The 26,046-nt window shown below is 55.7% G+C and overlaps 2 protein-coding genes across 2 annotated transcripts; one reads left to right on the forward strand and one right to left on the reverse strand.

Moving 5' to 3' along the window:
* Positions 1-284: 284 nt before the first annotated feature.
* On the reverse strand, positions 285-14,753 carry POLL (DNA polymerase lambda). The gene is made up of 9 exons (XM_034775398.1): positions 14,658-14,753; positions 11,354-11,522; positions 10,761-11,055; positions 9,908-10,091; positions 7,229-7,552; positions 6,369-6,542; positions 5,152-5,280; positions 2,556-2,724; positions 285-1,981 (listed from the first exon to the last, which is right to left on the reverse strand). The coding sequence occupies exons 2-9, from the start codon at positions 11,466-11,468 to the stop codon at positions 1,617-1,619; spliced, it is 1,755 nt and encodes a 584-aa protein (XP_034631289.1). The 5' UTR covers positions 11,469-11,522; positions 14,658-14,753; the 3' UTR covers positions 285-1,616.
* DPCD (deleted in primary ciliary dyskinesia homolog (mouse)) lies at positions 14,727-25,280 on the forward strand. Its single transcript, XM_034775399.1, has 6 exons — positions 14,727-14,833; positions 15,188-15,268; positions 15,958-16,082; positions 16,918-17,051; positions 23,825-23,927; positions 25,089-25,280. Exons 1-6 carry the CDS (start codon positions 14,770-14,772, stop codon positions 25,191-25,193), a joined length of 612 nt encoding a protein of 203 aa, XP_034631290.1. The 5' UTR covers positions 14,727-14,769; the 3' UTR covers positions 25,194-25,280.
* Positions 25,281-26,046: the final 766 nt, after the last annotated feature.

The raw sequence follows: 26,046 nt of genomic DNA on the forward strand, positions 1-26,046 counted from the left end.
CGACCTACGAGTGACAGGGCGCTGACCCCGGTCCCCTTGCCTCACGCCCCTACAGCAGCAAGCGGGGCCTGAGCCCCCTGCTCTGGGACAGGCTGAGGCAGGTGTTGACCGAGCAGAAGCAGACGAGAACTGAGGCTCTGGGTTCTGTACTGGAAAGGGCTCCAGACAGCAGCCCGAGAGAGCACAGGTGGCCGACACCAGCTAAGGGGGCTGAGCTGTTCCCGGGATGAGGGCGGGATAAGAACCTGGACCGACCAGACCAGAATGAACTTACGGACACCAGCAAAGGAGGAGAGTGGATGGATTTTATTGTACTTCCCTTCCAGGAACCCAATTTCCCAGGGTCGTGGCAGATTCTCCCCCACGAAGTTTTTAAATCAAGCTGGGCTGTGTTCTCCAAAGCTCTGAGCTAGGGATATCTGGGGGCAGGTTTCTGGCTGGCCATGCAGGTCAGACTAGATGATCACAGTGGTTCCTTCTGGCCTTGCAATCGATGACAGCAGCATTCCTCTTGCTACCCCATTCTGGCACTGCTCAGCCTCCACCAGCCCACTGCGGGTGGGAGCAGACCCCCAGCTGACGGGTAGGAGACAGCAGCCGGACCAAAGAGCCCAGCGGGAAGCTAGGTGTGAATGTGGGTTAGTGCCCCAGCGCCTGCAAAGCAGCATTGTTGCTCAGTGGCTTTCCCGTCCACGCCGACTCTCCGGGCGCTGCTGGAGAGAAATCAGCGTGTGGTTCACAAACCAGCAGCCGTCTACATCATCAGAACGAGGCACTGGAGAAAACAGGAGTGGGAGAGGAGAGAGCCGCTATATGGGAGGAAGGCACGCCATGCCCAGGCTGTGAGGTCTGGTGAGCTCGCTGGTAGTTACCCCGAGGGGACCGCAGAACTGAATTCACCTGACAGCTGGGAACACTCCTGCCCCCCAGCGGCGTTACCTGTACGGCGTCGCACCGGAGTGCCTGCCACGAGCACCACAAAATAGCAGCTCCTGGGGATGCACGGGGATGGAGAGCGGGTTTGTGCGGCTCTGATGCGGAGCTACGTCTGCCGATGTTAACTATTGCGCTCCTGGGATCAGAGGTGCCATCACACGCACCCCTCCCCCAGGGATCCCAGCAGCAGGGCCGGCTCCAGCTTTTTTGCCACCCCGAGCGGCGAAGAGAAGAAGAAAGAAATAAAAAAGCCACGACCAGCGGCATTTCGCGGGTGCTGTACAGCGCTGCTTCATCCGTCGGCAGCAATTCGGCGGCTGGTCCTTCCCTCCGAGAGGGACTGAGGGACCCGCCGCCGAAGATCCGGATGTGTCGCCCAAGCACCAGCTTTCTGTGCTGGTGCCTGGAGCCGGCCCTGGCCAGCAGGCCACTGAACTACATTCCAGAGTCGGTGATACCCCAACTCCTAGGCCTGGCTGGACAGTCACAAAGTGCCACTAGCAGCAACAGCAGCCACTGTCCATCGGGGCCAGCTCAGAGCGAGCCCGGATGATACGAGATGAAGGAGTGCCCCCCTTCAGTGTCTGACAGGGAACCCCCACCCTACTAGGGCACTGGTGCCTGCAGGACTCATCAGGACACTCTGGAGGGCAGGAAGGAGAGGGTTGGGTCCAGCCCCATCACCAGTCCCGCTCGGTGGGCTCCCGGTAGGGCAGCCCTAGCAGCACGAAGACGTCCCTCTCGGTGGGGGTGGGCAGGACGAGGCCGGGCCCCACCTTGCGGCCGCCGGGGCCGCGCACCACAGCGGTGTGGAGCGCGTGCTCTGACAGGCTCATGCCCTTGGTCTTGGCCAGCGCTCGCATGGAGCGGTTGAAGTGGGCTGAGCCGGTGAAGTACAGGAGGGCGCAGGCGAACTCGCCGTGGGGCACCACGATGATGTCGAGGCGCCGGTGGCGCCGGCCTGGCCCGGGCAACCGGCACACGCCCAGGTACTTCTTCTGGTTGCCGCTGTCTTCTTGGCTCACCAGGTCGTCGGTGAGGAAACCTGCCAGAGGAGCAGCGTGAGAGGAGGGGCCGTGCTGTGACCCCACCCTCTTCCCTGGCTCCTGCAGAAGCATCCCATAATCCACTGTACGGGTCCCTGGGCTCCTCCTAAAGGGGGCTCCTGGGCACTGGCTCTGGGTGCAGCGGGAGCACTCGCCAAGCCGCACCCGCTGCGCCGGCAGCACCAACGCTTGGCCGCCTTCGAACGAGGGTCCTGTTGGGAGCCACCCCCGTCACAGCACCGACCCAGCCAGCTTCCCGAGCTCTGTCGCAGGCCCCCCGAGTGAGAACACCCCCTGGACCAGCTGGGGTCCATCGAGCCCAGCATCCTGGCTCAGACAGGGGCCAGGACCAGATGCTGCCGAGGAAGACCCCTGCAGCAGGTACTATGGGGCACCCACCCACAGGGAAAGTCCTCCTGACCCCCAAGGCAACAGACCATCCTGGATTCAGCCCTTTAGTGTCTGATCCACAGGCAGGGCAAGGGCCACGCGCCGGCTGCTCGCACTGACACAAACCCCTTCGCCTCCCATCGCGGAAAGTGCCAGCCAGCCGCCCGGCTGCAAGCCACGTACCGCTCCGCCGCAGGCTGTCAAGCAGCTTGTCGAAGACGCCACGGTGAGACTGCCCGTCAGGGTGGGTAACCAGGACGTCCACATCGCCGCAGGTGGCCTTCCCCCGTCGGTACGAGCCGCACGCCATGCACACCAGCCCAGGGTTCAGGGACCGGGCTGCTTCTCGCACCTTGGGGAAGAGTCAGGATCAGGAACCGGAGACCAGCACTTGCCTCCTAATGCCCTGGCCCAGTCTCCACGGCGCCCCCACACAAACAGCACCACCTGCTGGCCAAAGCCTGGTGTCTGCACCTAACCTGTAAAAGGCACCAGCACCTTCCGCTCAGCACCGCTCTGCCTACGCAATGCAGCACAGACACTCAACTCTGGCTTGGCAAAAACGGGCAGTCTAATGATATTAGACACGTTTGCCATTAAAGTGCCACGTATCTACAGCCATGCATGGGTAGCTAGGGGGCCTCCCATCCCAAGGGATATCAATCAATCTCCTAGAACTGGAAGGGACCCCGAAGGGTCATTGAGTCCAGCCCCCTGCCTTCACTAGCAGGACCAAGTACTGATTTTTGCCCCAGATCCCTAGGTGGCCCCCTCAAGGACTGAACACACAACCCTGGGTTTAATGCTCAAACCACTGAGCTATCCCTCCCCAAGAGCCTTACAAACCACAGAAGTTGGGATTGCTTTGCCTGTGCGCTGAAATGCAGCCACCTCTGGGGTGGAACCCGGCAGCTATTCTGCATGGGCAATGCGAGCCAGCCAGTTCTGATGGCTTCATTCCCGAAATGCTGGAGTGGTGCGAAGGGCTATTCCGGTGCCAATCACACTGACAGCCACAAATCATTCCAACACCAGCTCTTCCCTCTGCCCCGGCTCAGACAAGCCCAGCCTGTCCAGGACACAATGGCGGGGGCAGGGAAAGCAGGCTGGGGCTCGAAGGGGGGTGTCAATCTCAACTGTCCCGAGTCAGTCTCCAGGATCATCCTTCATTAGGGAAAGAGAAACCCATTAACCTTTGCCCCAGAGGTGCTCTGAGAAGCCAGGCAGCTTTTCTCATGCAGATCGACCCCTCCCCTGCTCCCTTTCTTGCCTCAAATGAAGATTTCTAGAGAACTACAAGCCCCGCTGGAGTCTGAAAGCGCCTCAGATCTTGGTGTGAGAGGCAGCACGGACGGTGGCTAATCCCGTCATTCTCCTGTCTGTCTCCTGGGGCCCAGATCCCAGGTGGAGGGGGGGAGACGCGTAATCCCCTCAAACCAACAACAACCCCACCCCTCCTCCCTAAGGGCCAACGCTATACCCTAGCGGGCTTGGGAACAAGGCGGCTGGCTCCTGAAAGAGTTCTAATCCCACAGTGGGGATGGCAACGCCGGCGGGGGCGTATTCTTCGCGGCCAGGCCCCGTGGCCGAGTGACAGCGTTGCACTGGCCGCTGCTTCCATGGTGATCACAGAGCAGGAGGGAGCAATGACAGAGAGAGCCCTCCCCCAGCTCTCCGCTAGCGCAGGGGCAGATTGGGAATTCAGGGCGCCCCGGGCTGAGCCAGTGTCCAGGGCGAGGTAAGGCCTTGATGCAGAGGAACGTTCTGGGGGGTGCGGGAGGGGCAGATACAGCCCGTTTCCCTCATATGGGGATTTTTCATCCAATGATGCTGACCCCGGCCTGATGACCAGCAATGGCTGCCCCCATGAAGCACTCCCAGAATCCTTTGCAGAAGAAGTGCCAAGGAGTTGGCACAATGGTTTGCGTGGCTCAGGAGGACCTGGGTGACGGCAGCTGGTTCTGTGGGAGATCAGCGACAGAGAACAGGCGCTGGAGGGTAACGTGCAAACTGCCCCCTTCGTAAGTTACAGGAGGGATTAGTGCCAGGGACAGACCTGTACACACACACCCAGCCCTGCTCTGTTGGTAAAGAGCCACTCCACTAGCTCTCACCCTCCTGCCATCCTGGATTGCCAGCGCCAGGGATTTCAACCACAGAGATCCCTTTGAATCACAAACCCAGCACCCATAGCCCAGGGCTGCTGCCGTCTAAACCGCCATGGCAGGGAACGTTCCCAGCTCCCATTGCTCCACGGCGCAGATTGTCAGGGAGGAAAACCAGACTCCAGCTGGCCTGGCAGTTGTTGGACTGTGCTCAGCACCGCTACAAATCGAAAAACTTGGGACATGACACTGAACTGCTCTGTGCCCCAGGTCTGCATCTGCATTAAGCCAGGAAGGGGTGGGGGGGGGGGGGAGCAGGCATTTTGAGATCCTCAGATGGAAGTCCCTGGCAAAGCACTCAGTTAACAACTCGGCCCTTGGCAGCTCCTCCGAGCAGGGCAGGGCATCTGCTGCAGGAAACGTCCTACGCCTTTGCTGGACACAGGAAATGAACTTCTCGAAGACTCAAAATGAGTCTGGGTCCCGTTTTTTGTTTGTCTTTTTATTTTCATTGCTGCCCCTGCACTTTCACCCGGCTTGGGACCCAGAGTCCCAGCTCTGCTTGGGGACAGGCTGGGAACCTCCAGAGAGAGCCCAGCTCTGCAGACCCAAGAGCGTGGGAACCTTTGGGTGTCAGCCCCCTGCCTGTGATTCCCTGGGGCTGGGCTACTTACAGTCTGTTCTATTTCGGCAGCCTCTTCTCGCGGCATTCGCTCCAGGAAGTCTTCGTAGTGCTTCAACCCTACGGCCTGCTGGCGGGTCAGATGAGCCTGGGTGCGGATATCGTCCAGGGTCCGGAAGCCCTGCCCCAGAGCACATGGAGACAGGGGGATCACTGCAAGGACTTTGGGGATTGGTCCTGCTTTGAGCAGGGGGTTGGACTAGATGACCTCCTGAAGTCCCTTCCAACCCTGATATTCTATGATTCTATGACTTCACTCCTCCAATGCCCCCACCACAGGGTCTAGGGGGTGTCATGGCTCAGGTGACCAAAGCCGCTGGGCCCAGACCTTACTCAGGGAAGCGACCCTACTTGTACGGCTCCCCCTGCCCGTGGGGACTCCAGTGCCCACAGGACCGTTAGGCATGCAGCTTGGACGTCACGACGACGAGTGCTGCCTCACCACGCGTCAGCAAAGTGTCGCCGCAGGCCAGCCTGTGATGTGGGTGCCAGTCTAGCACCCAGAACAAGCCTGTTCAATTCCAACATGAAACACCCCAGGTGGCCTCTCACAGGCCTAGCCTAGGTTCTAGACCCCCCCGACTCGACAAAACATTCACAGGGCAGCCAAGCCACACAACTGACGGCTCCCCACAGCTGTCCCATAAAACCTTATCGCTCCCACCCCTCCCCACACACCGACTTTGGTACATGCCCTAAAGGCCAACAAATATGGGCTCTGGCAAACCAGACTGGAGTGGTGAATTCCAAGGCCACAAGCCCTTCCCAGAGAACGTCCTGCCATCAGCCCCGGCTCCTGCTTGGGCACCTCCTGTGATCTCAGCTGTGGCAGTACAGGCTAGGGAGAGGGGTCTCACACACGCAGCCCTTGAGGGTCAAACCCAACACCTTCAACCCACCGGAAACACCCAGTGCAGTTCACAGAGCCTGAAGTCACGTGCTCACAGCCAGAGACGCTGCTTAGCACGCAGGCGGCTGCATTTTGCACCCAGTGCCGCTTGCACAGGATTTAAGAAGCAGCCGTGTGCTTAGGGCGTTACGAGGGGCTGATCTTGGGGTGACAGAGCAAAGAGGGGAATGCTGAAACACTGCCAGGGAGCACTGTGGACAGAGGAATAGCAGGAGGGAGTCCGCTATGGCCCGATAGGCCTTCTCTGCTCACGGTGTCTGAGAGCACACACACTCCATTGGAAAGGAGGAGACAATGACCTGTTGGTACCACATCTGGGCTGTCTTGACTCCTGCTCCCCAGATGTTGGAGAAGACCTCCAGCACTGCCACGCTCTCGCTGATGTGGTCCAGCTTACGCAGGTGGCCGCTCTCCAAGATCTCCAGGATCTTCTCCGCCATCCGCTTCCCGATCCCAGGAATCTTACAGGCTTCCTAAAGGCAAACACAAAGGAGCGGCCGGCTAACGGGCAAGCTACTGAGCTGCCCCAGGGCTCAGAGACGGGAAAGCCCAGGGGGCTGGTTCACACCTCTGAGCCAGGTTGGCACTCAAGCAGTGGATGACAGCACCGGAACAGCAGGACATGGGCTCTGCACACGGTACCTCTCGGCCAGTTTACGGCAGGTTGACACGTCATGGGACACAGTGTAACCCTAGAACATTGATCGGACACATCGGCAGCCGCGAATGTAGCAGGTGTGTCAGCACCTCAGACATGCATCCAGCTCTGCCACTGGCCAGTAGCTGAGGCTTCAGCAGGAGAAAGGCCCCTCCCTGCGCTGCTGCTAACTGAACGAGGCAGTAATGCGGGAAGGAAATTACTCCAAAGCTGGGCCCGCCAGCCTGCAGAAGCTCAAGGCTCCATTCCCCTTGCTATCATCTTACTCCCGCTTGAAGACTTGAAAATACCACTCATCCTCAATGAATCATATTCAGGCTGACTGAACTGGTCATGTCCACAGCCTCCCATGGCAGGGGCCAACTCCGGGGAACTGCACATCTGGAGAGAGAACCAGGCAGCCTTGTGATTAAGGCCCAGTTCTGAGAGTTAGGACTGGTCCCTATTCCTACCTCTCCTGCCGATTTCACCCTGCTCACAGGATAGCGGGTTTCTGGTTACCTGGTAAGAGGTGACTGGTTTGTGGTAGCTCTTGAGTGCATTGATGGCTTTGGAGTAGCCCAGAGCCCTCCACTTGTCCCCTTGGACGGTGTAGGCTTTTCCCAGCACTTCCAGCTTCTCTGTGATGTGCCGGTTGTGATTCTCTTTCTTGCTGTCAGAGGACTGAGCACAAACCCACTTGCCAGCAGCAGGGGGCACTGTGGTACAGCTGCCACTGGACAGCCCCGAAGAGGTGTCAGGGCAACGTCCTGAAATTAGTGCTTCCAAGTCTCCCTGGGTGACGCTGGTCTCTTCCCCTTCGCTTCCTTCATCATCAGAGACCCTCTTCAGGGAGAGAGAGAAAAGCAGCAATGAAATAATGCCTGTGTCTCTCAAACACTTCCTTGGCACTGGCCCCAGCATTCCCTGGGGCAGGAAGTCATCACAGCACTAGGGGAGGTGGGTAATCTCCAGTGTGCGCTGAAGTGCTGTTACAGTAGTGGGAAGTGGCTGTGTTCTCTAATGATCCATGGCTGTGTATACACCAATCCCACCCCCAATCACACCTAGTTCACACCTAAGGCACAGGGGAAAGATCTGGGCTTTTGAGCTGACTAGGATGCAAGGGGTTCCACAGATGTGAGATACTAGTGTAACCAGCAGCAATGGAACGGCTTTTATGCTCTATAGGCTGCAGCCACTAGAGGGTGACATTGTCACCTAATCGGAGCTGACACTCCAGTCAGTGGAGGGCAATGGTACTGCACAGATGCACATGGTGGATATTCGTGCAAAAACCGGTGTTACTGAAGCGTTACGGCTGCGCAGTTAAAAAGTCGGGCAATGTAAAAGTTAGCGTTCAGAAATCATCCACCAGCTGCGTCGCACTTCCTGGCTATTTCATGCCATGCAGCGTGGTAGAGTTGACATTGTTGGAACATTAAGTGACAGAAAAGCCAGGGAGTGGGAAAACGTAAACTGTGCAACCCTAATATTGCACTAACACCGATTTTTGCATTTTATTTCCTAGAAAAAAAAATGAATGAAGCCTGGAGCTCAGAGTCGGCAACAAGGCTTGTAAGCTCTTTAAAGCAACCTGTGCAAACTTAACTAGCCACACCTGAATGCACAGCACACATCCCCTCAAGTGCACACTTGTAGCCTTAGTCAGTCTGTGATTTTCAAATGCTCATCATTGTGTTCAATCAAAAACAGTTTTTCCAAACCTAGAAAAGAGCCTATGGGTAAATGAGGCTATTTCCAGGCTAAGATTCCAACCTCACCCTTTCCTGCTATACTTGTGTCTTAAAAGAATGGTTGAAACTTTCTTTAAAGGGTTTTTTCCCCCTCACCTAATCCTAAAGATGACTCAAGAAATGTTGCTCAAATGCTTAAAAAGACTGCTCTCCTCCACAGACCAGGCCTGGAAAATTTAATCACAGAAGGTAACTCTATGAAAAAGTTACAAGTCTGCAATCAAATCTCAACCACAGCAGATGCTGCAAAGCGACCACTATAATAAAACTCCTCACAAAGCAGGAGGTCTGCAATGGAATCCCTACGGCGATTACAATTGCCCCAATAGTGGGGTTCGTTAATAGTGATGATTACGACGTTAGCAAGTGATGCAAATATCAGCAAAGAGAGGGGAATGCTAGAAGGGGGCTGGAGAGATTGGAAACGTAGGCACAGGAGATCATGCCTGTAATATACCATCTAATATATCTAGGGGACAAGGAGGGAGAAACCTTAACAAAGAGGGAACCAGTGGACAGCAAGTTAGGTCCTGGCTGGTGTTCTGTGCCAACGCACGGCCATGGCAACTGGGGGCAGACACACCACAGTTCAGAGGAGCCGCTCACTCTCTAGGTAGCCCTGGGACGTTCCTGGCTGGAGAGCATCTTACCAAAAAGATGTCAGCAAACGGGAGCGAACTCAGAAAAGGGGGAAAAGATAACGCAAGGTCTGGAGAGGCTGCCTCTGCGAGGTATTGTCCGACCCCATTACTGTAGTACCTGACACCTCGCAATCTTTAACGGATTTATCCTCAACACTCAATGAGGGCAGGGCTGTTATCCCTACTGTGGGGAACTCAGGCTGAGAGGCTAAGTGACTTGCCCCAGGTCACACAGGAAGTCTCTGGCAGAGCACAGACCTGAACCACATCTCAAGTCCCAGGCTAGCGCTCTAGCCGCTGGATCATCCTTCCTTGCGCTGAGACGGACTCACAGGGAAGGAGTCTAACAACCTGATATGTATATTCCGAGTGCAAGCGATTGGGTGCTGGGAAGCAATATGATCTCTTGTAGCTGTATGGGTGTCAGAAGGGGTAACCCCATGGCGTGGGAACTGGTTGGGGTGAAGTATCAGAGAAAGCTTCCTAGTAGGGAGGAGTCTTAGGCTGGTGAAGTCTCCCTAAGGATGCAGGGGAAACACTGGAGTTTTCCGGCTTAGCTTGGCCAAAGCCCTGGGACTTGCTCGGCTGGGAATGGTCCTGCAGGCACAGACACCTAGAAGGTGTTTTCCCCCCTCTAACATCCAGGAGAGGCAGAGAGAAGCAATAACAACGCCCACATCGCTGAAAACCCCAAACACTGTCGCCGCCTTTTGGCTGGGGTAGAAACCGACACTTGTTAGCCTTGCTCGGCTAGCACAAGCCAACAGAGCAACCCCGCAGCGTGCGTTTGGGATGACACTGACCTGGGTTTGAAGGCTTCGCTCCTCCACATGTTGCTGTACTGAGGTGGCTGGGCCCTGAGGAAATATGGCTGCTGTCTGTGCTTCAGCCTTCAGCTCCAGTGCTTCCTTCCCTGGCTGGGGTTGGACAGTCTCACTGCCCAGGAGCTGCTGTTCCCCCTTCGGCAGATCTCCCTCCTCCAGGTACCTGCCGGGGGCCAACATGGAGTTGAGCAGATTCACACGCAAGGAACACAAAGACTTCTCAGCCCAAACCCAGGCTGGGAAATCCTCTCTCTGGTTTGGGGATGGGGCAAAGAGCTAGTGTTCGCTTTGCTCAGCTACGCTATAGATTCATTGCTCCGGCTATGCCTGGCTCCCTCACACCTCACTGACTGCCACGTCTACCCCTTGCTAGTCCAGCCCTGGGCGCCTCCTACACAGCTCTGTGGATACGCCTCAGGCCTGACCTGCAGCCCCCCACTAGTCCATTCCCGGTCCGTTCCTGGGCTTAACTGCCAACCTGCTCTCTGCTTTCCATCTGCAATAGGCAGGAAATGGTATTTAATTGTTAAGCGTTGGATTAGAAACATGCCCTTGTTATCGCTAACGAATCGGGAATGTGTCCAGCAGTTAGAGCAGGTGACTGAGAACCAGGATTCTTGGGTTCTATTCCCAGCTGTGCTATGGACTCACTGGGTCACCTTGGCACTCTGTGCCTCAGTTTCCCCATCTGTGACATGAGAATGATATTGACCCCACCAGCAAGGGGGTTACGAGGCATCATGGATGAAAGGTCTCTGGGTGGAAGGTCACGATCTCAGCCCAGGTCGGGCAGGGACAGAGCTGCTGCCGGGAGGGAGGGGGGGCTGAATACCTGTCTGGGATGAAGATGCTGTACCCAGTGGTATCCAGCAGCTTCTCCTCTCTAATGCACAAGCTCAGCCAGGCTGCCTTCACCAGCTGGATCCCGGGGGGAAGCCTGGCCAGTCTGAGGAGGCGAAAGGCCCGGTCGCAGTCCATGTCTTCTGCCACTATGACGTGCGTCACCTCCGAGGAGAGCTGGCTGTAGACGCGGCCCCCCTTCTGGACAATCTGCGTGTGAAAGATCTCTTCCCGGGCCCGCCCGATGCCTGCTGGCAGCACGTAGGCTGTGACCGGCTTCAGCCATTCTACAAAGAGGAGGCACAAGGGAGAGACATGGGAACAGCTTCCCAAACGGAACAGGTTACATACCTTGCATGGCCTTACTGGGACTGTCAGCAGTGTCTGGCCCCAGGACGACAGAGACCATGGGGTGCCCTGGCTTGACACATAGAGTTGCCTAGCCACAGCCCCCTCCCCCGGACATCAGGGTTGCTTGGCACCAAATGATCTGATAGTACTTCAGGAAAGATCTCACCCTACATCTGCAGTTAATAAACAGGGACATGAGTCTGACAGACTGTGTGGAGTGGGTGTGGGTAGTACCTTCAATGCTCCCGGTTTCCTCCTCTTTCAGCACCTTTGGAGGGACCTTCCTCTCTGAGCCATCCCTCATCTTCTTCCTCTTTGGAAAGGCTTTGACAATTCCCCTGGGCTCCATGGATTATCATTACAGGGTGTCGCCTCCCTGGGCGAGCAGTTAACGTTCCACTCACTGAATACCAAAGATAAAGACAAGAATTGTTTAGAATGCCACCATGTGGGCAAACATGTTTCCCTAACTGAGTTCTCAGAAACAGCTGAACCGTTTTTACTGAAACTTTCCAGAAATACTCAGCCTGAGGCAGACAGCCGTAAAGGAAAATTTCAGCTACAGTTTGGCAAAGTTATAAGCAACTGAAAAGAGGTTCTTCTAGTGGAACATGTCAGATAACTAACTGCAGGCATTGCTACCAGCTCCGCATATAGTAATCACCTTGTAGCCACTTCCCAGCTTAGACAGAGGAACAGATTCCTCCAGCACTGAAATGCAGCCACTTCTGGGGTGGGATGTGGCGGCCGTTTAACACTCAGACACCATCACTGCCTAGGACAGCAAAAGGAGGAGAACCTGGTCTCCAGCTTCAGCTGCGAGTGAAAATTAGCGAGGTATAAAGTAACTGAATTCATATTTGGTCACACCACCAGAGTTAACACCCCAAAAATAACATTGGATCTTGCCTCAGGGCAGGGGCTGGACTACACGGCCTTTCCAGGTCCCTTCCAGCCCTACATTTCTACGCGACTGTGATCTTTAATGACCATCCACAAGTGATCAGGGCCTTCGTTTTCATCCCATCCAAAAGCCAGAACGCTCTGGCACCACAGTCCACTAGCACTATGCTGGAGCTTTGATTCTCTATGGACTCTGAGAGGGTCCAATTCCTGCAGCACCTGGGTTTTGCTTAGGGATCGCTCCTCCAAGTACTTGAGGCAGCCCGACCCTGAGTGGCTTGCAAGATATAATAAACCCACAGCCAGTCTGGTTCTAACAGGAACACAAGCTAAGTGTCCATACAAGGCCAACACAACCCTGCATTTGGTTTTCAACACTAGAGGGGAAGATTTAACTTAAGAAAGAAAAAGAACCTGTACATTTTGAAAATTCTACTTCATGAAAACATTTCTGTTCCTATGAAGTTTTGTCAGACGCTTCCTTTAAAAAATGGCATTCTGGGGGCTGAAGTAAAATCCTCTTGAACTCTTCAGAGATTTCCACCACGTTGCAAACAGACCCGACACTCCGGAGATCATTACGGGCCAAGAATACTAGACGTGGAGTTGCCGCACTGATCCCAGATTGGACCATACCACACCCCAGCCAGGCAATTCAGGGCGAAGAGCAAGGTGCTGTGTTGGGAGGGGGGAATGCCAGAGCTCACTGCAGGCATTTCAAAAGCAACCAGCAGGGTGGATAAAAATCAATGATTTAAAAAAATAAAAATAAATAAAAAAATCACATTTTTTTGATAAAATAGTTTTTCCCTCAAAAAACATCTAAAGGTAGTTTGAATTAAGATACATTATAGCTCAAAGATATCTCATCATGGAATAGGGATTAAAAATTCTAATTCTATAGTCTGAGACAATATATTCATGTCATGTTTAAGAAAAGTTTTGTAAACGAGTTCCAATAGTTCATGGATTAGGGACCCAATCTTATGGGGTTTCAGGGGCTTCTGTATAGATTATTTAGGTTAATCTTTCTCTTTACCCAATGGGACTCAGTGCTCAGTTTAGGAGATACCATCAGAGATGCTTAGTTTTGCAGTTCTCAAACTGTGGATTTGTGTCTCCAGAGGTAACATGCTTGTTAACAGCAAAAATGTTTTAAAATAAATAAATAATGTATAGAGGTGAGAAATAACAGACCTCAACCCTACTGTCCCTCTGCAAATTTGTGTACACAGAGTCAATCCCTTATCTCTCTCTAAAAGTGCAAAGTTTCAAAAAGTTCAATGAATAGAAGATTGTTGGGGGCGGAATAGATCTGGACAAGGAGAAGTCTGGAGATAAATGTGAGAAGCAAGGGACATATGCTTGTTTTGTTACAATATTGTATGTTTGCTGTTGAAGAAAAAAATCCAAAATACTTAACGTTGTTGTTTTAGTTAAATAAAACAATTTAAATGTCTGTCTGGTGATGTTCTCCTCCTAACACAGCATGGCAAGAAAATCCTCCAAATATTAATGATTAACCTGTTGAAGTGGAGATATTTATGAAGCCATTGGGAGGTGAACTATCTGCTTCAGTTACCTTTGGTAAATGAAATAACCAAACAATCATTCAGTTTCTGATATAGCTGCAAAACTAATCTGAAAAGTTTTCAAAATAAATCACTGCTTAAAAATGTATAGTGTGTACCTTCTAGAAATGAAACCTACATCTATCTCTGAGTTATGAAGAATATGTATTAAGGTTATAACAACCAACAAGAATGCACTTTTATATAGAAAATCATGATTAAATCAAGTCTTCCTGACTAGTGATTTAAATCAAACCCACCCGGGCAACCAGTGATTTGGATGCCTCTATCTCCGGGTACCAACCCTGAGACCCACGCTCAGCACTTACTGTGGACCAGACCCCTTCAGGGGATCTCACACCAGGGATGGGGGAAGGGAGAAAGGACCCCTGGTACCCCACACTGGGGGGAGGGACCCCAGCTTGAGGGGGAAAGGGAGAAGGGGCCCCCATACCCCACATTGGGGGGAGAGAAGGGGGGAGAAGGGGCCCCAGCTCCCCAGCCATAGGGGAGGGGAGAAGGAGCCCCATACCCCACATTGGGGGAGTGGAAGGGGGAGAAGGGCCCCCAGCCATGGGGGAGGGGAGGCACCCCGTACCCCACACTGGGGGGGCGGGGGGAGAAGGGGCCCCAGCCGTAGGGGAGGGGAGGGGCCCCGTACCCCACACTGGGGGGGCGGGGGGAGAAGAGGGCCCAGCCGTGGGGGAGGGGGGAGGCCCCGTACCCCACACTGGGGGGGCGGGGGGAGAAGAGGGCCCAGCCGTAGGGGAGGGGAGGGGCCCCGTACCCCACACTGGGGGGGCGGGGGGAGAAGGGGCCCCAGCCGTAGGGGAGGGGAGGGGCCCCGTACCCCACACTGGGGGGGCGGGGGGAGAAGGGGCCCCAGCCGTAGGGGAGGGGAGGGGCCCCGTACCCCACACTGGGGGGGCGGGGGGAGAAGAGGGCCCAGCCGTGGGGGAGGGGGGAGGCCCCGTACCCCACACTGGGGGGGCGGGGGGAGAAGAGGGCCCAGCCGTGGGGGAGGCGGGACTCGGGGACCCCCCAGCCCCTCCCCCGCCACTTACTACTCGGGCGGGCCCGGCGGAGCAGCCTGGGGAGGGGCGGGGCCTCGCGCGCCCAGCGCTTCCGGGTCCGGCGGAAGCGAGCCGGTTGCCATGGGGACGCGGCCTAGCCGCCATGGCGGGGCCGAGCTGGCTGGAGCGGCTGCGCGGGGCCCGCAAGAGCGCGCTGCTGCAAGACGGTACCGGGGGGCCCGGGCCGGGCGGGACCTGGAGCCACGGACACGCGGGGCGGCGGGGGGCTCAGGGCGTGGGGGGTGATGGGGGCTGGGGCCAGGCACATGGGGGGCGGGGCGGGAAATGATGGGGGAGGGGCTGGGGGGCAGGGGAGGTGAAGGGGGAGGGGCTGGGGATGATGTGGGAGGGTCTGGGCCGGGGGAAGGGGAAGGGGCTGGGGATGATGTGGGAGGGGCTGGACCCAGGGGAGGTGAGGGGGGAGGGGCTGGGGATGATGGGGGAGGGGCTGGACCCAGGGGAGGTGAGGGGGGAGGGGCTGGGCCCCGGTTCTGGCCTCACCTTGCCCCTGTTGTGCGTAGGGAAGAGGAAGGTCCATTACCTGTTTGAGGATGGGCTGGAGATGGCTGAGGAGTACGACCTGAAGACCAGCCAGCTGCTGGGTAAGGGAGAGGTTCCCTGGGCTGGCCCGGAGTTGCCCTTAGTAACGACTCCCCCCAGCCTGGCGCTGTAGGAATATGTCGCCAGACGGGCGGTTGGCCAGGACGCAGCCTCCCCCCAGCATGTGCAGAGTCAGTTCTGCCAGTAGCGACCCGCCTGCAACGCCCAGTGACTTCAGCAGGGCCAGCCTGGCTGTGACTGAGCGCGGAACTGGGCGCAGGCAGCGCTGAGCTCCGTGCCACCCTGGGGAACGTCTCACCCAAACGCAGCACTGCTGCCCGAAGGAATTCAGCGTGGCAGGATGGCATTGCCATCTGCATTGGCCGAGGGTGCAGGGCAGGAACACGGACCCTGGTGAAAAGTGCCACAAGGGCTTCAGTTGCCTCAGGTGGTCAAGCTTTTGGTTTTGTCTCCCTCCCTCTGCAGCGACGGTAGAGTCTTGATTCGGTACCATCTCAGAAAGAAGCGCTCCCGCGGCTGAGTCGCTGACACCACTTGCTGAGTTCAGCTGCATGGGGAGCAGCAGGCCGTTATCTGCCCTTTGGGGGAAAGGGCTCTGGTGGTCATGGGAATGAGACCCCATCAGACCCCTAGTCTGACGCAGCCACGGCTCTGCCTGAGGTGTTTGCTGGGATTTTTCACCAAAGAGCAGCTTAAAGAAAAGGGGTGACCTTTCTTCTTTCCTCCACAGCTAGAAAGTGGCGAGAGAAGACTGCTCTGGGGAGCGCCGGCAAGTGGCAGGTTGAGGTGGGAGAGCCGACCATACACACTGCGGGAGCGCTGGAATCCGAGCTCATAAAGGAAAGCAGCTCCAATGTACGTAAGGTGGTCCTGCTCACAGCAGTAACTAGACCTACAGTCTCACAAGCTGCAAGTGGCTGGGAGGCTGAGGTTATGGCTTATCTCCTTGGACTTGCTGCCAAGGTAGAACACTGAACTCTAGGGCCACCCCTCAGCTGTGTTAGGACTCAGGTCTTCAGCATCCAGAAAGTGGGGGACTGGGGAGAAAAGGGAAGGCCTTGCTGTCTCCAAGGGACTTGTAGGTTTCCTGAGTGGAGGAATCTCCTTTATTGTCCTGCTGGCTGCCTCAGTTGTCTGTACTCCATGAAGCAGCTTGAAAGGGCACCTGGAAATTCCAGTGAGTGTAAAGCACTGAGAGAGGGTGACCGCTCCAGTGCCTGCTATTTATATGTCCCACATGCAGTGCCTTATGCTGGTTGGTCAATCCTCCCGGGAGGCGGGTGGGGGTAGTCCGTCTTTGTCTCCATTCTACAGCTGAGGAAATCGAGGCCCTCAGACATGCCCAGGGCAGCACAAGTTAGTGGCAAAGCCAGAACTAGACTCCAGCAGTTGTGGATTTGTAGCCCCTGAGGAAAGGCAGTGGGCAGTTCCTGGAGAGCCTGAGGCCAGATTTCCTTGTACCAATGGCAGCATAAGTTTCCCTGGCCCATCTACGCAGTGGGAGAGTGATTGAGAGGAAACCTACCCTCACGGTAGGTGCAGGTGCTGCCATGGGAACAGGGAGAGAGAGTGCCTCGTCCCAGGCTCCATATTGCCTGTCTGACACTCCTGGCCCCAGTCAGTAACCTTAGCATGTAACCTCGGGAGCCCACCCCAGCTCTCCCATCGGCCATGTCTGTATTTGCTGTAGCCCATCTTCATGAGGAGAGACACTCAGAACAGTTTCCAGTGGCGGATCCGGAACCTGCCCTACCCCAAAGAGGTCTACAGCGTCTCCGTGGAGAAGGAGCAGCGCTGTTGTGTTGTCCGTACCAGCAACAAGAAGTCAGTAAGCACAGCACTGCCTTCACCAAACTCTCCTTGCTTGTTTTGATTGGAGCGGGATAGAGCTCGAGGGGGGAATAGGTGATCAGACCGGGGAGATGTTCTCTCCAGCCTCTGGGGGAGAGTTGGGTGGCCTGAGCCATTTCTTGGATGATTGATACACATGGCTTTGCAGACCCCTCATCCCCACCACTAGTCAACTCTTGGGCTCCCCAAACAGTTCTGCTGCACCTCAGTCCTGTCCTGCAGCACCCTCTGGTTCAGGCCTGGGGCCCCCGACATACCATAGGCAGTGGTTCCTCCTTTCCTCTTCCCTAGAGTGGGGTCCCCCATGAATGCACCTCAGATATAACCTAGTCAGACAGTTCACTGCTAGCTGTTCTGAGGCCAGGCTGCATGGGGAGGAGGGGGCATTATACCTTTGAAAGTGTAATGCCTCGTGCCCCAATATGGTGGAGCAAACTGCAGAGTGTGTCTGTAATGGATGGAGTCCGTCCTCCCCCAGCACGGCTCTCCCTGCCCTTTGTGTGGGAAGGCCCTCTGGGGGCACTGCAAGGACCACTGACCAATCCCACTGCCTCACACTGACGGTGAGCGCTGCCCAAGGAAGGGCTTCCTCTACCCTCTCCGTCCTCTGACAAACCCTCTGGTGACCAGGCGATAGAACTAGCACTGGGGAAGAGCCAGGACCCCTCCCAGCCAGCTCCCTGCTGCTTGCAGTTCTCCTCAGTTCAGTAGCTTCTCCAGCGGTCAGTAACCTGGGGCTTGCTCCCTCTCCTAGATCACCGATGTAAAACAGGCCCTACCCTGATCTGGGGGGTACCCTCCTGGAGACATCCCCGTAACTTGACACGGAGACGCTAATCAAATTCAGCAAGTCAGGGTACCTGAAGCCACAGAAAAGACCATTGTAACTACCCAGATTGGGGGTGGGGGTGTAGCCAGCTGCAGAAAGGTGCCTCAGTTACCCCAAAACAAGTCAACTTTCTGATCTAGAAGTAGAGAATGCAACCAGTGGCAAAGCCAGCCCGGCTCTGCCATGGGTAGGGAGCAGCTGTCAGAATAAAAGGAAGCTTAGGTCTGTCCACACAGCAGTGGGGAGTGAGCCCCCAGCCTGGGTCCATAGACTCACACGACCTTGGCTTGAGCTCACACACGGACACCTGCAGGGTGGATGCTGCAGCTGGGGCTCTGAGCAGGGGTGACTAGCCCAGGTATCCCGTGGAGCAACAGCATTCACACTGCTGTTTCTAGTCTCCTCCATGTAGACATACCCCTTGAGACCTGCGGAGCCCTTGGCTTGTTAAATAGAATCCCCTGCTGTAGAATGACATGGTGCTTTGTGCACCGAATGAGACTGGCTCTGCCCCAAAGCGTTTACAGTCCGGGTTCAGACACGGTCCTGTAGTCATGGGGACAGAGGAGGAGAGTTCAGACAAGGGAAGGAGGGATGTGAATGAAAATTCCCTTGCCTTCCATGTGCGAAAGGGTCTACTTGCAAAGTGGGGACATTCCAGGGGTTGCTTACCCCTTGTTCTGCTCTTCTCCATCTTCGAACAGTGTCGCTGGAGCCAGAGAGCAATGAGGTTACTGGGGAGAACCCCACTCTGGAATTGCCCTGCTTAGCACCCAAGCCCTCTAGGCCAGCTCCTCGTAACTGGCTGTAGGTGGCGCTGTTGCCAAATAACTGTTCCTGTGACATTTAACAAGGCCTGCACTAAAGCAAAGGGAACAAGTGGCAGCCGTAACCCTCGTCTGCCAAGTTCCCCCCGCAGCCACAGAGAGGAGGGTACGGGGGGGCTGCACTAGGAACAGGACATGGCCACCCCTCAGCATCTAATAACCACAAGGTCGGAAGGATGGGGGTAGAGGTGCCTGTGCTCCCAAGGAAGTGCTGAACATTTGGGGTTCTCAGCCTGGGGAGGTGCAGGCTGAATCCGCACAACTGGGACTCGAGGGGGAAGAGTGGCCAGTTACTCAGACAGAACCACATCCCAGGGCTCAACATCACGCAGCTCAGGTTTGTTCCACCTGCTCGGAGCACAGAGCAGGGTTCAGGCGGCTGCCTCCCGCGCCCTCAATGTGTTTGCTTGTAGAGGGGTTTCTATGTAGAGGCGGCACCCTTCCTTTTGCCTCTGGAGAGCTGGTTGAGTGACAAGAATGGCAATGTTTTGGCTGCAGGCCAACCTGTGCTGGTGCATAGAGTTTTGCACATGCGTGTACATTTGCCATTTTCACCTTGAAGCTTGTTCACCAGCTGGAAGGTGGGGAGGGGGCGGGTGGGACATTCACAAATGCTCGGGAGTGAGTGGTTATGCACAGGAGTACTGAAGTGACAGGCCATTTCATTAAGCTGAAGGGAAGGATCCTCACTGAATGGGCAGCGTTAGATGACTGCTGCTAGCACCTAGAAGCATTTTTATCAGAACCTCTCCCATCAGTCACTTAACTAGTAGCCTTGGAGCTGAAATCGGCCGTGTCCAACAACTTCTTATTTCGGGTTTGAGCCGGCTCCCCTTCAAATCAATGGGTGTTCTTCCCTTCACTGGCAGCGTGCTCGGTGCTGTACAATAGAACACCAGAGCTACGAACTGACCAGTCAACCACACAGCTCGTCTGGAACTGGATCAGGCAGCAGCAGAGACAAAAAAATAAATAAAGTAAAGGCAAATACAGTGCAGTACTGTGTTAAACAAAATAAAGGGCAAGCAGAATGTTTTTCCTGCTTTGTAAAGTTTCAAAGCTGTATGAAGTCAATGTTCAGTTGTAAACTTGTGAAAGAACCACCAGAACTTTTTGTTCAGAGTTACGAAGGTTTCAGAGTTATGAACAACCTCCATTCCCAAGGTGTTCGTAACTCTGAGGTTCCATTGGACAATCTCAGGGCCTGACTTTGCAAGAGGCTGAACACTTTTAGTGCTCACTGTTTTCAATGGCACTCGGAGGTCCTCTGTCAGGATCACAAGCCTGTGGAGGACAATGTACTAGCAAAGATAATGTGCTATGCTCCAGGCAGCACATGTTCTGAAAAGGCCACTTCTCCTCCCACAGCAGTGAGAGTCAGAAGAGACTCTATTCAAGCCAGTATGGTTACACAGCTGTAAAGCTAGTGAGAGATCAGAATCACACCCCAAGCCCATACAGATCAAGTACATCCATGGGGCAGGGCCTGGACTGTTGTTTGTGTTTATTGTGTGGGTTATTGTGGCAGCGTGTTAAGGAGGGAGCTGAAAGTTGTTAGCCTGCAGATGGAACTTCAGGCCACTCAGAAAGGGCTTACGTTTAAAACTGCCCTGTTACTTCAATGACAAGTACCTTGGCGACGTCTGAGGAACCTTGCTATGGAAATAAAGTTATAAGGATCTGAAAATTGCTCTCCTTAAAGGACCGTCAACTCCACTGGCCACGCTGCAGCTGTGAGCACAAGCCAACCTGAGTGGGATTAGCCAGGAGCTTTACAGCTGTCTGTTTTGTGCTCTGGTTTTTAAATTAGTTTTCATTTGTTTCCTGCTGACTACGGCAAGCTTGTGCAGGGAGGAGCTAGGAGAAGTAGTTCTGGAAGTAGCAGCAGCTGAAGCAAGTTATGGAGCAGGCCAACGTCCCTTGTGGACAATTCGGATAGATCACTTAGTCCTAGGCCCCTGGTGCCCGATTCTATCCACCATAGCCAGTGGGAGCTCCATCACTGACTTCATTGAGAAGGATCACACCCCCTACAGATGACAGGTGTGTTGGGCACAATGCCTTAGATAGCTGAATTCTTCTGGATCCTGGATCTAGACCCTGCTTGACTAGTAATAAGCAGACACTGGTAAAGGAAATGAATCCACAGGTGGTTAATGCACCATCACAGGAGAGAAATTAACCATCCCAGAGTTCCCACAGCACTTCGCATTTCAGTTAACTCGTTACCCAGGGGAACACAGCAGTTCAAAGGGGGAGAGGTTCTGGTGGGAAAGCAGTCGCAACTGAATGTCTGGACTCTGGCTCTAAGTCCTCAGTTACTACATTGCAGTCAAGGGTTTCGTAAATAGAATTCTCTCTCCAAGTAAACCCATTTCAGACAAGACGAGCAATGAATTCACTTAAGCAACACATAACCTCTGCCAGCATCTAGTCAAGGAGCGGCCCAAGAGTGCAGTTCCGCCCTCTGCCACAAGGGGAGAGCCAAGGGCAGAGAATGCCAGTGGCCCGAGCAGGGCTAACAAGTCCATTTGCTGGCCTCTGAGCAAGAGCCACACAGGCAAGGCAAGGGGTGCTGGTAGCTTCCGCCCAGTCGCTCCCGTTCCCTCTGGCCACGGGGAAGGCTGCTCAAGTGGGATTTGCCTAAAACCTCTTGCTGTAAAATAAATCCATTAAAGTAAATTCTGAAAACAAAACCACAAAGCCGCCTCCTCCCCGCCCGCCGAACCTGATTCAATTCTTGAAGCCAGAGGTAGCGGTAATGTTACCAGGAGGAGGGGGATGGCCAGGCAGATCTGGTTTCCTTTGATCTTGTCACAGATTTGAGTTTGAGGCCAGTCAAAGCCATTCTTCTCCCCTGCTCCTTAGTCCTGGGGCAGCAGAAGGCTGGTGTTTCCATTGATGGCTCCCGAGCCCTTTCAAACAGTGGGTTTTTCTGTGTACTGCGGTTTTTGTCTAAGCGGTAACACTTCCTTACCATGTCTTTGTGTTCATCTAATCTCTGCTGTTTAACCTTTGACACTTCCATTATTATCCATGTCTGCCACCTTTCCCAAATACCGACAGCAGCGACAACACAGAATAGTTTGAGCCCTGCGGTAACAAACCGCTTGCATTCCTCCTGAGCGGGAGAGCCATTTGCCCTTTGTATCTGTTTTCACCAGGACTTGGAAAATAAACTAGCTGCACTTGGGGCAGAGGTAGAGAGACGCTGGGCTTCATGCAAAGCCAGCTTAATGGAGGTGAATCGCTCATGCTCTGACAGTAGGAAATAAACCCTTTTCCGGTCAGTTCAGGGCACCTTGGGGCCAGAAATGTGTCAGTTTCACAGGCCAATGGGGCTGCAGGCCTTGATGGAGGATGAAAGCCTGAAACCTCAACAAGGGCTGGAGGGGGGATACCCTCCATGGAGATGGTTCATCAGCCCCCAGGGGGAGAGGATGGCTCAGCGTCAGCCAGCAAGCCGCAAGGGGCGGGGGCTTGTGGTGAAAGTCCCGGCCATACTGGGCCAGACCAAAGATCCGCCTAGCCCAGTCTCCTGTCTTCCCACAGTGGCCAATGCCAGGTGCCCCAGAGGGAATGAACAGAGCAGGCGACCGTTGGGTGATCCATCCCATCGCCCATGGGGCTCTCTGTGCCTTACCTCAGGCAGGAAAATGAGGCTACAAGGGCTTATTAGTGTGTTAATGGGCCACGTGCACCTACCTCCTTCCCTGCCTGGATAAGTCTGCTCCGGCACGCAGCACAAAGCTCCCCAGACTACTCTGGGAAGCGGTTCTTGGTTCTGGCTGCCCAGGCGAGAGGGCTGCCCCTTTCTCCACAGCCCACGCTGGCCCAGACGCCCTCAGCCGGAATGCAAGGTAGCAGCGATGGCGGCGTGAGGTGGGACTACACGGAGAGGCGTCAAGAAGCAGGCTGCCGACAGTCCCTTTTTGTAGGGGGCCAGCGTGATCCCCCTGGAATCCTGTGTCCCAAGAGCGGCGCCACGTCACCGGAGAGCTTGACAAAGTCATGGCAGTTTCGAGAGGAACAATAGAAATGATTGAATCAAGCTGTCCAGTCCCCCAAACAACTGAACGTTTATGGCTCCCGGCAGAGACGGCCAAGCAGTGGAGATGCGGCTACAACTATTTCAAGAAGAGAGGAAGGATTCGGAGAACGAGGCGGGATGGGATCGGGTGAATAAAGGGGCGAGTTTGAGGTTCCGTAGCAAGGAGACCCGGCTGAGCCAGCAGAGCTGAGCCTCAAATAGTTCCCCAGGGGATGAGAGCTGCAGCCGTGGGGACATTTAAAGCCAGATGTGACCAAATACTTGACTGTGTTGGAAGGCACAAGCCTGCACTGAGCCCCAGGTGATGAGCTAGCTGGGACCCAAGGAGCTTTCGTTTGGATTTCTGATTACAGGGCCTGGGCCTGGGGAGCGCAGCAGAGGCACGTACCAGCTAGTAACGCTTCGCTTGAGGAACAACAGGTGCCTCTTCCCTTGGGAGCGCCGCTGTCCCCAGCAGACCTGGGAGGAAGCGCGAGGCTGTCCTACGTGCCCCTTGCCAGGCCGGCAGCACTCCATCTCAGAGCCCTTGTGCTAAGACAGTGGGAAGGCCAAGGCCCTGCCCACGTCGGCCCCTCATTCTCACTCTGCTCAGAAGCTCGGGCTAGATTTGGAGAAGCCAGTTTCTGAGAAACGCTTGGCTCAAAGGATGCAGCCATGGGAGCAGCTCGCCTCTCGCTACAAAACCATGGACTTGCAAAAGCAGCTAGAGCGAGTCTGGCCTGGGCCCCTCCTGACGGCAGGGCTGCCTTTTCGAGCGGCCACTCCTTTCGCATCCCTCCATTACTGGGGTCCCCACAGCAGACACCTGGGGTCGGATTTGCAGAAGTGCGGAGCACCTGCAGCAGGGCTGGGGCGCTCAGCTCCTCACAACTCGGTGGCCACTTGGGAAAGCTTTGGCCCGAGGGAGGTGCAGGCAGGGCTCTGGCTGAGGGGGGCGGGAGCAGACTGGCCTGCCGAAGGGCGGCGTTAGCCTAGCAGAGTCACCTCGCTGGTGTGCAGGACAGAATTTCAGTCTCTCCCCTCTCATGTTCTTGTGCAGGTATTACAAGAAGTTCCCCATTCCTGACATGGACAGATTCCAGCTTCCCCTGGACACGGCTGCCCTGAGCTTCACTTATGCCAATGCCACCCTCATCATCACGGTGAGATTCCAGCCTGCGCGGGAGCTGTCCAACCTCCGTTTCACAGCTAGGATGTGGGAGGCCGAGAGAGGAGATTTGCCCGAGGTCCCAGAGGGGATGCAGTGTCAGAGCTGACCTGCCTGATGGGTACTCGTGCAGTACCTTTGAGAGCCAGTGTATGTGCTGACAGTCCGCCCACTGCCAGGCAGCCCTTGGGCGCAGGGATGTGCTCTCTGCCTAGCTCAGTGTGAATAGTGCAAGGTGGTACAGAAGGGCCTTCTCCAGTGCCGCCCCCAAGGCCTGGAACACGCCCCTTCCTGGGGCAGCAAACTCTCCCCCTCTCCTTGGTCAGACCCCCCGCCCCAGCTCCCTTTTCCTGGGGGGCCCCTCAGTGTTACTCCCAGGAGAGTCTTGGGATGAGTCACCCACACAGGGAGGATGTGCCAGCTCTGCAGTGAGACACAGCTGTGGGCTCAAGGTACTCGCCAGCTGGGGGGGAGGGAGTGGCTGCCTGCAGCCATCAGAGGCGAAATGGTCACCTCAGAGCTGCAGCTCCTTGTCTGTCCCAAACGGAAAAGGCCAGCGACCACAACGTCTGCTGGGAAAGGATCCTGGTCAAGGCAGCGTTCAGGGCCCTCTGCTGCTCCAGAACTAGGCCAGCCGGACCATCCTGTAGCTCTGGTCTGACCCGCCTGCCGCAGACTAGGGCATTTCCCCGCTGATCCCTGTATCCAGCTCCTTAGGCTGGACTTGGCGAGGGAGCTCCCAGGGAGATGGGGTCTCCAGCTCCCTGCCCTCCGCCCCCAACACAAAATCTATTACACGCCTCGGCCAAGAATTCAGCATGCACTGAAACTTCCCAGGGCTCTCCTGCTCCGCTGCTCAAGGAAGTTCCTTCCCCATGGCCCGGGCGGTACCCGCTTGGGGGAGAAGGGGGAGCTGCAGGGCTCTCGAGGTGAACCTGACACCTTCTGCCTGTACTCTAAAACCCATCCCAAATCGTGGCCAATGGTCCCTAGCCTGGGTGCTGCCCCAGCGGGCACCAGTCGGATACAGGCAGGCGGCAAAGGAGGCACATTTCACGCTGCTTTCTGCCTGGATCCATGCTGCCAGGCAGGGAAACTGCTGGCCATGCAGTGCTGGTCTGAATGGGAGCCCTGAGCGGCCGTCTCTTCCCTGCAGTACCGGAAGCCCCAGGAGATCCTGGCTGCGGAAGAAGAGCTGCAGAAGGAGCTGAAGAAGATCAAGGCCGCTAACGATGGGGACGGGGAGTGCAAGACCCAGTAGGCAGTGGCTGTGGGGGGGGTTGGGGTTCTCCTGGCAGAACCGCGCACTATTTATTTGGCTTTTTTCTAGTAAAATGATTTCCACAGGGAGGTTGCTTGGTTTGTGAGAATCGGCCACACCGCACTCAGGTCTGGGACACAAACCTCAGGGCTGCGTCCTCTCGGCCGACTAGCACTGAGCTACGCAGTCCCTCCGGCAGCGGGGGAGGCCAGAGAGTGAGGGAAATAATGCTTTCTCCTCCCCCGGGAGCAGAAGCTCCGAGCTCCCCCTGAACCCTGTGGAGCTATTTGGAGATGGCTCCCAGCGGTGCTGACCCAAAGCAGGCAGGGGGTTGGGTTTGTGCCAGGAAGAGCAGGCTTTGCAGGGGCTCCCCTGCCTGGTTGTGTCAGAGGAGCTCCCGTCATTCCGGGGAATCTTTGGCTGTCTCCCATTGCCCTGGCTGTCAGGGGCTGGTGTCCGCTCCCTCGAGCTGTGCACTTCGGAAGATGATCTTGGGCCTTAACCACCTTTGCAGACAGTGCCAGGAACCACCCAGCAAGTCCCTCCAAACACAGAGCAATGCAGCCAGGGAGCAGCAAGTGGGGTAAGCAGGGCAGGCCAGGACATGGCGTATGGGGCATTGCCGGGAGAAGTGACTGTAGTTAGTCAAGGTGCAATTTGGCCGGCACAGTGGGGCCAATAAACCTGCTCTTTCCCATAGCACCAGGGGCCCATAAATGCTCACAGGCAGTTTCCCGACTCCTCCGAAGTCATGCTGGGCCCCTGGGGAAGAGCGCCACCTACAGCTCTGCTCACTTCTTCTCACACCTCACCTCATCCCTGGTGCCCTCCAGATGACAGCAGGCTCACCACG

The sequence above is a fragment of the Trachemys scripta genome, chromosome 7, assembly GCF_013100865.1.
Source record: "Trachemys scripta elegans isolate TJP31775 chromosome 7, CAS_Tse_1.0, whole genome shotgun sequence".
NCBI classification, from domain to species: domain Eukaryota; kingdom Metazoa; phylum Chordata; order Testudines; family Emydidae; genus Trachemys; species Trachemys scripta.

What these genes read in the sequence shown, in the direction of transcription:
- DPCD (XM_034775399.1), top strand. Translation starts at nt 14,770, where the DNA reads ATGGCGGGGCCGAGCTGGCTGGAGCGGCTGCGCGGGGCCCGCAAGAGC. An exon ending in TAAAGGAAAGCAGCTCCAAT is followed by an intron (nt 16,083 to 16,917) that starts GTACGTAAGGTG and finishes TATTTGCTGTAG; the next exon opens with CCCATCTTCATGAGGAGAGA. An exon ending in ATGCCACCCTCATCATCACG is followed by an intron (nt 23,928 to 25,088) that starts GTGAGATTCCAG and finishes TCTTCCCTGCAG; the next exon opens with TACCGGAAGCCCCAGGAGAT.
- POLL (XM_034775398.1), bottom strand. Translation starts at nt 11,468, where the DNA reads ATGGAGCCCAGGGGAATTGTCAAAGCCTTTCCAAAGAGGAAGAAGATG. An exon ending in CTGCCGAAATAGAACAGACT is followed by an intron (nt 2,725 to 5,151) that starts GTAAGTAGCCCA and finishes CTCTTCCCCAAG; the next exon opens with GTGCGAGAAGCAGCCCGGTC. An exon ending in TGACAGCCTGCGGCGGAGCG is followed by an intron (nt 1,982 to 2,555) that starts GTACGTGGCTTG and finishes CTCCTCTGGCAG; the next exon opens with GTTTCCTCACCGACGACCTG.